Here is a 12,007-nt window from a genome sequence, read left to right as displayed (position 1 = left end):
TGCATTGTAGACTGATCAGATTATATGGATTAGGAACATTTTAGCATGACATTTGGTCACAAAATGGATTAATCCTCAATAAAATCTGATAATAATCTTAATCCTCAACATACCTTTTAATTATACATACAATATTCCAATGTAATTATATGTATTTTAACATCTTATGTGAATGAATCTAATGCAACGCAAATAAAATACTAGAGGAAGATTATTTTTTTTAATGTGGATGGGTTTACAGATAAAGACCACCCCCCAAAAATATGTTCATTCAATCTGTATTTAAATATTAAATTTAATGAATTGAATAGCAAACCTAAAAAACTATTTCTCCTTTAATCATTCAATAAATCACTCCTAATATGGAATAACTTCCCTAAAAAGACCAGCGCCACTGACCTCTCTTTGATTTTAATAGATGGAGAGTGTCCCATAGAGACCATGCGTTTGGTTACTAGGCAGATAATATTAATATTTAAAGAGTGTGCATGTTTTGGTGTAAATTCACTTCCCTCATGGTGTGAATGCTGTGCACTCTCGGGAGCTCTGTGATGTCTCCTTTGGAAGCAGATGGCTCCTCTGTTATGGTGATGACAGACTACAGAGAAACCCTCTTATTGTGTGTTTTCTTATGCATACTCCAAATTCTCAACCTTTATTTAGAAAGAGAAACATCAACTTTATCTGTGGAGGGTATCACCAATATTCAGTAGAGACCTCAATAAAAGAACAGCTATTAACAATTGACTATTATATTCTATCAATTTTTTGCCCCCCAAGACTTGATGTGATGCCCCCCATAAATGGATATAAAAATAAATAAAATCAAAGGCTCTGAAGGGTTCCAAAAGGCACTCGAGGATAAAAAAAAATCAACAATTGGCTTGTTATTATTTTTAACTCTTCATACCTTCTTCTAATATTGAGCTCCAGCTGCTCTTGGCCAAATGTAGAATCTCTTGGCAGTAGTCCAGCTGATTATCAGTTGCGCTGACAGTCTGACCTCCAGGAAATAACGTCACCTCACATCAAGCTCCAATTGCAACCTGGTCTGGACCCTCAATTATTTTCACACCGCAACTCACCTCATCTATTTTCCTCCTTTCAGGTTAAGTGAAACCAGATCTTCAAAGGTATCTAAAAGGGAAAATTTTCTCATAATGAGTAGTTTTCATATAAAATGTATACTCTGACTAGTACTGTGACGGAAAAACATAAATAAACCACAAATATTATTCAATTTAGAGGGAAAAAAAGACAACAGAGGCACTTTGTGCCAGCATTTAATATCCTGAAATACGGAACCCCTGCTAATTTAAGCAGGGCGTTATCAGCACCTTCAGCTGTTCATACGTACAAAGCCCCTAAATCGGGGGTCAGGAACCTTTATGACAGAGAAAGCCAGAAACAATGTATATTTGTATATGTTATTCCTTGAGAGCCATATGTCATTTCAACATTTTCTGTACAAAAAGTCCAAGAAATATTTTAACATTATTATGCTGTTGCTAATCAATGAGTATCAATGCGAGTCTGCATTCACAATGTATTCTAATGAAATAAAAACATGATTACAACAGCTCTAGAGGTAAATTAGGTTAGTGGAGAGTCATATGCACCCATCAAAAAATATGTTTTCAATAGTATACATCAGCAGGTAAGGGGTTAGCGTTTCAGCCTCACAGTACTGAGGTCAAAGGTTCGATCCCAGGTCGGTCGGTTGAGAAAATGACTAAATGAAGTGTAGTTGCCAAGAAGCTTGTATATGTTTACAAGAGTACACCACAATAGGGGCAACCAGCCGGCTGGCTTCCTACTGTCCAACCCCCATCCCATCCTATCCCATCCCATTCCATTCCATCCCATCGCTTCCCCGCCAACCCCACCCTTCCTCACCCCGCCCTGGCCCAGCCACCCTCCACCGCCTTTGTTCTCCTCCCACCAAGCCTGAGCAGATGGCGGCTGCTTGGCTTGGTCGCGCTTGACAGACAGCAGCGCTCCACAAATAGGGTGCCGGGGAATCAGCTGACTGGTGTGGCCAGCGCCAGGTGTTTTTTTTTTTTAATCATTTGTTTTCCCCCCTCTCTTTAACTGTTGGAGGCCACAATTCATTGGTGGAAGCTAGTAGCAGGTTCAGCATCTCTTCTTCCGCAGACCTCCATGTAGCATTGGAACTGATTTGATGGGACACAAACGTGTATCGCTGTAAGCAGAGCAGTCGTCGAGAGAAGAGGAGCGATGAGATAACGGAATACACGTTTGGTGATGCTTTTGTTGTGACAACGCGATAACAGTCGTTATTTGGGTTGTTTCGTTGCCCTTTTCGGAGGAAGGAAATGACAACAAGGTGAGGATGTACTTCTATTTGTGAAAATCTTGTTGTTGTTGTTGTTGATTTAAAAAAAATGTAATTGGAGAGAATTTGTTTTAGTTATTAATCCTAAAAGGAGACATGTAGTTTGTTTCATCCCTGCGGCGATAGTGAGCTGATCTTTAATTTTGGATCCAGGCGTACTCAAGGGCACGTCTACTAATTTACCAGTCAGATTTATTTACCATTGAAGCAATTACAGCAGGAATCAGACTATTATTCAAAGTGCTGAGTTCCTCCGTGTGAACGCATATGTGATTTAAACCAAATATGTTGAGCCGGCAATGCGTCAAAAACTAACTTTGATGTCTTTGCGGCACTTGCAGTACCCGCAGGAACTGCAAGCGTGCGCAACCTTCCCCAAATGTGATTTGCATATTAATGTCAAAGTGGATATGGGCAGATGTCTGCTGCATTCTAAACGCAAGAAGTTGAGTTGTCTCCAGGCAGGGCCCGTCTGAAGATGCTGTTTTGGGTAATGGAGGTTCTGTAGGTAGGGGGTCCATTGTGTGTCATGCACGAAGCCCCTTGCTGCAGCTGTTGCACTATTGTGCATTGAGTGATGCCGATTGGGTCGATGATAGTTGAAGTGGGACACTAATGTTTTCATTTATTACATATCTTTTATTTTTTTAAACAGCCGTTTTGACTGTTCTTTTAAAACATTGCAAAATGAACTTGGATCTTTGTATTGTAGTGACTATATTGTGTTGTTTTTCTTTTATTTTGCAATTTATTTGAATTAACATGTACTCATTCATCACTGTGCAAGCAGGTGTTTGCATCTATCAGGATGTTTGGAGGCAGCAGAGCTCAAGGGAGCTGGAACCCCCAACTCTCCCTCCTACCCCAAGCAACACTGGGGTCTCAAGGGTATAAGGCAGTGAGAGAGGGAGCTAGAAAGAACATAATGGTGGGGGAGGTTGGGTTATAGAGCTAAAGCCACTAACCATTATTCATATAAGAAGGGCTAAGGTATTAGCCGCTTTGTCCTTTGTGCTTGAGGTCTCACAGACAACAGATGTAGTTAGAATCCACCTCCGATGATCTCCATTGGCATCACTGCAGTTGTTCTAATTGTTAAACTGTGATTTAGTTGCTATATATCCTCTCCGTGTGTACGTGCATTGGTGCACGTGTTTAATTCCTGTGTCAGTTTCATGTGACTCAGGCTCGCTTTGTTGAACAGGTGTCCACAAGGTGTGAGCAGATTTAAAAAGAAAAAAATGTTGTATAGGTGGGGAATTTGGTCACTAGAAGCAGCTACATCAAGCCAATATGAGAATTTCCCCCGAACTGACCTCGTATGTTGATTACAACTGTTATTCAATCATTAGTATTATTGATATTTTCCACAGTAGGTGGAACAAAAGGTTTGTTTTTAAAATACTGACAGTTTCAGGTTCAAGTATCGTTGACACTAAACAACAGCTGGAATCAACACAGTGGCCAGCAACAAACTGATGCATGATTGGGAGGAATTCACATAATGGCTTGAGATTTGTGCACTTTTTTTCGAGTGCTGTAGGTTTTGCCACAGAACATGACACAACTCTTTTTCTTTCCAAGGAAACAGGAAAAAAAATATTTACTGAATGTTAGCGTCAATAAGTCTCAACTTGTAGGCTACTTGATATAAGTCTTACACACACTTTTGCTAATGAATAAGCAAGCGCAAAATAATAGCAGACCTGCAAAAAATATATATAATTCCCATTACCATTAACAACTATTCATTTGTTTTTTTTTTAAATTCTAAAAATATACATTGTGTGTTGAATTAACCGTTTAAATTGTCACTATGAGTGTTTGTGAGTGGCTGTTTATTGATTTCTGCTCTGTCATTGATTGACTAGTGATAAATAAATAAAAAAGATGGTTGGATGAAAACCTTGATGAAATTTAGGCTATTCTTATATTTAAGTTCAACAATTATGAAGTTTAAAGGCACTTGGACATTTTTTTGAGCTAGCAGCCATGGATAATTATATAAAGCACAGTAACTTGAAAACATCTCACATTTTGCACTTCTACTCATTAGCCCACAGAGACTGAGCACTTTATAGCCCAGCAAGAAAAGCAATTAAGCAGGATGAAATCAATAACGTGAATGTTGTTGATGGTTAGTGGGCTTGTTCTCTTCAAAAAACTGGGAACAAATTTTAGTCATGTGGCATGGTGCATAACTAGGAAACTTTGTTCTATTTATGGAGCAAAGCATGTCATTGAACTTCATAATATGAGCACAATAATGAGCAAGCATAAAATGTGAATGTTTGTATCATGAATTAATCATCATTTTCAAGTTAATTAAAATGAAAAAGAAATTAAAAGTATGAAAACAATGTTCCTTGACCTTTAAAAAAACAATGTTATCTATATTAAAGCACTTAGTGTTATTTACTAAAACATTAAAAGAAACAATAGCATGGCCTAAAAAAAGTTCTTTAAAAGCAAAATATCTTTAAAGCAAAAAAAAATGTCATTAGACCACACATAAAAATACTGAGTAATTTGGAGCTATACATATTGCTTTCCAATAACAGTGTCCAACTCTTGAGTTTGAATCTAATGTCCTAATCTGGAAAGACACAGATGCCACACCAAATATTGAATTGTTTTAGGGCACTTGTCTTCCCAGTGCTGTTGCCAGGCAGGTCTAGATTCAGATGAATTAGTCAGCTCTCTTGCTGGAAAGCTTCTTAAATACTCGCTTACGTTAACCATAATGCCATGCAGTGGCGAGGTGGGCCTGTGCTGCTGCATAACTAGGAAGGTTTTCCTCCTTTGGTAAATTCATCTCATTGGGAAATAAATGGCTTCTGTTGTGTCTGTTAATATAAAAATTTGGGTTTTATTAAAGAGGTTTTGATAACCAAATCGATTTGGTGAGAAATCTGAAAAAGAATGTATATATGCCATGTGTCTACACATTTGCTTGAAGGGTACATAAATAATCTGTCTCAAAGCTGATGTCTTAAAAATGCAATTAGTGCCATGGAGTGGAAGCTAATGGGCTCAAATTAAAAGCAATTGCAAAAAACAGAAAGAGAGTAAATGATATAAGCAATCATAGTCAAGTCAGTCCATTTTTTCAGTTAGATTTAAGATTAGGAAACTTAAATAAACACTGTAACAAATCCATGGTTCCTTTTTTTGTCTCGTTGTCCTTAATTTTTCTATTGAAGTCATCACATTAAAAATTTAGTCGTGCATCATTTTCAACACTTGTTGTGTTTAATGTTATTCGAAGAAGTTAATGATGAAGTCCTTATGGGCCCGCTGGATAGATAGATGAAAGCTCTCAGAGGATTTTGAGCTGTTTCCAAGTAGTTCACAGCAGTGTTTCATGCTTGCATCATAATGAGCTGACTTGCAGTCTCAAAATTGTTGATGCTGCACATAATTTATGACCTTACACCAAAAGTAGGGGAGCAATATTTCTTTTTCTGGGGAAAGGGGTAGTCTATTTCACATTTGATATGCTTAACTCTTAAATAAATGTTAGATTGGTCGACAATCCGTCCAAATTTTATATAAACCTTTTACTAATGACTTGCATTTATCTTTTCTTTCAGAATATTTAACTCCCCACTTGGCTCAAAGACATTGAGTGAAGATTTGGTTGATGACTGTTAGCTACTTCCTTCAAAAGTCATCTGTCCTTCTTCCAGTCCTCCTATAGCATGGCTAGATGGAGGCTATGGTGCTTTGGTCCTGGCCATATGTTTGCTGTCCTAATTGTGGTATCAACAAGTATATCCCTTGCACAAAATAATGACTGTCCCCAGCTGTGCGTATGTGAGATCCGTCCCTGGTTCACGCCACAGTCCACATACAGAGAAGCAATCACTGTGGACTGCAATGACCTGCACCTGACACGTATCCCGGGGAACCTTTCTGCTGATACTCAGGTTCTCTTACTGCAAAGCAACTACATTGCCAGAACTAGCGAGGAACTGGAGCAGCTTTTTAACCTCACCGAGTTGGACCTCTCCCAAAATAACTTCAGTAACATTCGTGATGTTGGCCTCACAAATATGTCACAGCTCACAACACTCCACTTAGAAGAGAACCAGATCAAGGAGATGCCAGATTATTGTCTACAGGACCTTAGCAATTTACAGGAGCTCTATATTAACCATAATCAGATCAATGCTATTGATGACAATGCTTTCTCTGGACTCCACAATTTGCTCAGGCTTCACCTTAACTCCAATAAGCTCACAAAAATTAGTAGCCGGTGGTTTGAATCGACACCCAATCTAGAGATCCTTATGATTGGGGAAAATCCTGTTCGTGGAATTGTTGATTTTAACTTCAAGCCTCTTGGAAACCTGAGGAGCCTCGTCTTGGCAGGTATGGATTTGACAGACATCCCAGGAAATGCTTTTGTGGGCCTGGACAACCTAGAAAGTCTCTCTTTCTACGATAATAAGTTAGCGAGAGTTCCGCAAAAAGCCTTTCAAAAACTGCCTAACCTCAAATTCTTGGATTTAAACAAAAACCCAGTGCATAAAATTCAGGAGGGAGATTTCAAAAACATGTTGAAGCTAAAGGAGCTCGGCGTAAACAACATGGACGAGTTGGTTTCCATTGACCGGTATGCTCTGGACAATCTCCCCGAGCTGACTAAACTGGAGGCAACGAACAATCATAAGTTCGCTTACATCAACAGTCACGCCTTCCGCGATGTCCCAGCATTGGAGAGTTTAATGTTAAACAGCAATGCACTGAACGCCCTCTATCAATCCACCATGGATTCTCTTCCAAACATCCGCGAAATCAGCATCCACAGCAACCCCTTTCGTTGCGACTGCACCATCCAATGGATGAGCACCAACAAGACCACCGTTCGTTTCATGGAACCTTTATCAATGTTTTGTGACATGCCCATTGAAGTCCGAGGTATGCACGTGCAGGACGTTCTGCAGAAGAGCCTAGCAAACCAATGCTTACCAATGATTAGCCACGATACATTTCCCGCTCACCTCAATGTGGATATTGGCACCAGTCTTGATTTAGACTGCAGAGCTATGTCTCAGCCTTGGCCAGAAATCTATTGGGTGATTCCAACGGGTACTAAGATCACGACAAGCAGTTTATCTGACAAGTACAGCCTCAGCAGTGAAGGTACGCTGAGGATTTCACACATTCAAGTAGAAGACTCAGGCAGATACACCTGTGTGGCGGAGAATTCGCAGGGAGCCGACACAAGGGTGACATCCATACGTGTGAATGGCACTCTGCTAGACAACACTCAGTTCATGAAAATTTACGTCAAAAGGGCGGATTCCAACTCAATTCTGGTTTCCTGGAAGGTCAACTCCAATGTAATGACCTCAGACCTCAAGTGGTCATCCGCCACTATGAAAATAGACAACCCACATATAACGTACACTGCCAAGGTTCCTGTAGATGTTCACGAGTATAACCTCACTCATTTACAAGCGGCAACCGAGTACGAAGTTTGCCTCACTGTTTCCAACATCCACCAGCAAACCCAGAAGTCATGTGCGAACGTAACGACAGAAGAAGCCACATTCCCCGTGGAAGCGTCTGAGCAGTCGACCAATGTAGCTCTGGCCGCAGTTATGGGAACAATTTTAGCACTCATCAGTTTAACATCCTTGAGTGTGTACATTGCCAAACGCTGGAAAAGGAAAAATTATCACCACTCCCTGAAAAAGTACATGCAGAAAACCTCATCCATACCACTGAATGAGCTGTACCCTCCTCTTATCAATCTGTGGGAGGCTGATAGTGAAAAAGAAAAAGAAGGCTCCTCTGAGAGCAAACCTAGCCAGGTGGACACAACACGCAGCTATTACATGTGGTAAGAGTATCCACTCATTTTTGATGTCAGAAGCACATAATGTAGATGTGCATGTACAAGTCAACTACCTTATATTTTTCATGCATTTTTATTTTATTTTTCAGACTTAAGTTTCAACTCCTAAGTTGGAAACATACGGCTGTCTCTTTTGACAGGCATTGGCAGCTTTTTTTTGTCTCACTGAATGAAGTAGACACGTTGTTTTATTTATAGCATGAGTATTGTCACAGATTCAGTAGATGTGTTAAATTCACACTTTTAACTTGTTTCCCTAGCAGGAGTGTAAAAGGTGCAATCCTTTCACATGTAAATCAGTTTTGCTATTGACTGTTGTGCACTGGAATTATATCCAAATGACTTGTCGTCTATGGATCAAATGTAAGCTGACAAAATACGTTCAGACTTGATACGCCGTCTATTGGATGAGGTTAGCTATTTCTATGTAATGTTGTATCAACGATTCCATCTACTTTTTTGTATATTGATAATCATTTAGACTTTGTTTACGGTGCCATTACCGTAAATAAGGCAGCAATAGAATCATGAATGTTCTGAAATAGATGAATTGATGTAAAGCTTTCTACATTTCTTTAATACTTTTTATCTTGCTAGAATTTACTGTATCTACAATCACATGCTTACTGTTGTTTACACACAATGTTTATTGAAGATGAAATAAAAGAAAACATTTGTTTCATTTTATATTTTGACTTTTTTCTCTGCAAAAACACACTTTCTATAAGCTACAGGGTCTATTTTGGCTCTTGTTTTCAGAACCTGAAATGATATATCCTCTCCTAACCTTTCTGGAACATTACCTCAAATGACCATCTGCTCTCGTAGGAAGTCTAAACGGAAACCCAAGGGGAGATGGAGCTTTTTTGTCACTGTTCCCAAACTGCAATGACTTTCCAGTGCACAAAAACCTCAGCTATTATTAAAACCTGATTTAAAACCCAGTTTTATCTTTTGATATTCAAAAATAGGCACCATTACAATTTAGTTTTAACACCGTTTAGCTTTTATTGCTTTTAAATCATGTTGAATGGCCTCTCTTAATGTTACATTTAAATTGATGTCCAGCACTTAGTTTCGTCTTTGGTGATTTTTTAAGTGTGCCATAAATAAATGGAGTCGAGTCTATTATTACTGTAATGACCTACTTCACATAATTGTGCGGCCACTAAAGGTCATAGGACATCCAGCCCTAACCATTCACATACAGGTCTGACCACCAAATGTCTACTGGTAATACTAAGTATAGTTATAAATTCTCTTTAATGGGATCATTCAGTGTGAAGCCCACAACACACCGTAAAGATCATCTCCATGGAGATGTGGTGGGTATGAAGACTATAAATCAAAGTGAGTAAAAGTGGAACTGAGTCACATTAGTGATGCCTAATTAGCTGATAGCAATGGCAGCTGCTCTCTGTTCACTACAGAGGAAAAGCTTCACATTGAAAAAACAATAAATCTCATAGGGGTGTCATATAAATGTTGCAATTCTGTAGTGAATGCATGTGTTTAATAAAGAGGACAATGTGAGCAAACATGAACACACGCTGCTTACACTACACAAAAAAAACATGTTTGCTACCAATGATATCCAGTAGGATGCTGTTTTGGACCACCTACTTTTGATGCCATGCCACCCAAGCAGAGGAAGGAAGCAGCATTCATGATGTTTTTCGTGCTTGGACGATTAATACTGAAGATTTTTTTTCAGTAGAACCTTTTGTGGGACATGTTTTGTCAGACGTTTGGAATTCAAATGATCTATTCTGCTTTTAGGTCTCCTTGACGCCTTTGAAAGTCCTCATAAAAGCAAAGAAATTGAGATGCAGCTGGCAATAGCTGAAAAAGAATAAAGAGATACAATGCTATTTTCTCCCAAAATAGATGACAGCGTCGAGAACAAAAGTTACAAATTATTGTGAAATGTTTGACATTTTTCTGTGCTATTTAAATAGATAACAAGAACTATATTTGCACTGGTAATGTCATGTCCAATCCAGATATATAAATATATATATTTTTGCTTCCTTTTTTGCTCTAATTTTCATTTTAGTTTAAAGTAGAACTATAATAGAGGGAGTGAGACCAAGAAAAAAACAAACTTCTAGTGACAAATATACAAAATAAAAAAGAAATAGTATGTTAATCACCTGATCAAGAGTTTCCCTGACACAGCTGAAAATTGCTGAACAATTTACATCTTCCACAAACACAAAGACAACAGCGTGTTTTAATTGATTGTTGTGGAAAAAAAATACGCCCTAAAACTAATTTTGTTCACCTTGGAGCAAAATAGCAACAGTAAGACATCCAGAAGAAAACAATTTCCCTTTAAATTATTCAATGCATAAGAGAATTGTCAGTATAAATGCAGCAAGGGATCAATTATTAATGTTGCTATTTATGATGCATGCCTGAGTTGTTGAGATAGAACATTCAACGGCACATTGTTTCCTTTGGCTTACTCAGCATGAACAGACAAAATTCAAAGTGACAACAATAAATACTGAAAGTCTTAATTGAGCAACATTAGAGTTGTTGGTTTTCTAAGGGAATCTCACTTGTGCTAAATCACATCTGATGTTTACAAGTTGGTTTGTGACTTGGGATGCTCTACCTAAACTTGAGAAATTCCAGAAAAATGCCAAATACTTTGAAATAACAACTGAACTTTTGGGACTAAAGTTCCACTGGGAACAACTACTCAAAAAACTAAACAAAAAAACAAACAAAACCTCACAAACAAGACATGTGATAGGTATTGATGGGTGGATAATACCAATGGATAGATGCAGTTGCGTGAATATATAAGCAAACACTGACCTCTTCTGGCTGCTAACTGGAGCTCCACCTTCTTGTAGGACTTCACTAGTTTCAGTCATAATGGGAAAATAGAAAAGATAAAAAACAGTCCTGGAGGTGGTGTCATCTTCTTAAAAAAATTTACAAAAGATGTGATAGGAAAAAAACAAAACTAGATTTAAGGCTTCTCATCATGGTCACAGCAAAAAGTTGGAAATATCATATTTTGTGCTTTGTAATGGAATGGTGAAGTGCTATTATGTTATATATCATCATGTGTACAGTCAAAACCAGGAGTGGGCAAACTATTCCACAAAGGGCCGTTGTGGATGTGGGTTTTTATTCCAACCCATAAAGAGGACACCTTTTCAGCAATCTATTGTCCTACAAGTGCAATCAGTGGATTGCAGTCAGGTGCTTCTTGTTTTTTTGCAGAAATCTCATTGGACAAATGTCTGAGCAGGATTGGTTAGAACAAAAAGCTGCACCCACAGAGGCCCCCGAGGAGAGGTTTGGCCACCCCTGGTCAAAACTGAATGTAGTTTGATGGTAATCATGGAGTGAATAGGAAGGGACCTGCAAGAGAGAGTCATTAATGTCTGCCCAATTGCTTCTGACGCCTGCTATGATGGTCGATAGTATTGATTTGCATTTGATTGGGTATAATTTAAGATTGGCGGGACAAAAGTGCTTCAGCCAGTAATTTTGTTTAGTTGTACTGCGTGTTTCCATGGTTTCTGAGCCACTCAAATTGATATGAAACTGGTGCATATTTTGTTGGGATTTATTTTCCACAGTTATATATTCAGTCATTTATTTTCCAAACTGCTTATCCTCACAGTGTTCATGGAGGGTGCTGAAGCTTATTTCCGCTAACTAAAAAGGTTGTTGAATATATAATTGTGTTTATTGAAGATCAGCTTTACTTCTTTGGTGGTAAATCTACTACATTCAACAAGAAGTGTTACATAGAATACTTG

At 38.5% G+C, this 12,007-nt stretch overlaps 1 protein-coding gene and 1 long non-coding RNA gene across 4 annotated transcripts; one reads left to right on the top strand and one right to left on the bottom strand.

The window, feature by feature from the left end:
• Window positions 1–874: 874 nt before the first annotated feature.
• Window positions 875–11,349, bottom strand: LOC144203598 (uncharacterized). Of its 3 annotated transcripts, none has more exons than XR_013327724.1 (4): window positions 11,049–11,349; window positions 9,846–10,064; window positions 1,086–1,137; window positions 875–998 (listed from the first exon to the last, which is right to left on the bottom strand). It is a non-coding gene; the product is annotated as an uncharacterized LOC144203598 (long non-coding RNA). The 3 variants fall into 3 exon arrangements; XR_013327726.1 differs by having other exon boundaries at window positions 965–1,003; XR_013327725.1 differs by lacking the exons at window positions 875–998; window positions 1,086–1,137 and adding an exon at window positions 4,646–5,202.
• On the top strand, window positions 1,949–8,909 carry lrrn1 (leucine rich repeat neuronal 1). Its single transcript, XM_077727122.1, has 2 exons — window positions 1,949–2,347; window positions 5,950–8,909. Exon 2 carries the CDS (start codon window positions 6,058–6,060, stop codon window positions 8,209–8,211), a length of 2,154 nt encoding a protein of 717 aa, XP_077583248.1. The 5' UTR covers window positions 1,949–2,347; window positions 5,950–6,057; the 3' UTR covers window positions 8,212–8,909.
• Window positions 11,350–12,007: the final 658 nt, after the last annotated feature.

This window comes from Stigmatopora nigra, chromosome 10 (assembly GCF_051989575.1).
Source record: "Stigmatopora nigra isolate UIUO_SnigA chromosome 10, RoL_Snig_1.1, whole genome shotgun sequence".
Classification (NCBI taxonomy): Eukaryota; Metazoa; Chordata; class Actinopteri; order Syngnathiformes; family Syngnathidae; genus Stigmatopora; species Stigmatopora nigra.
Note: the sequence above shows the minus strand (reverse complement) of the source record. Positions and strands in the feature narration are given on the sequence as shown.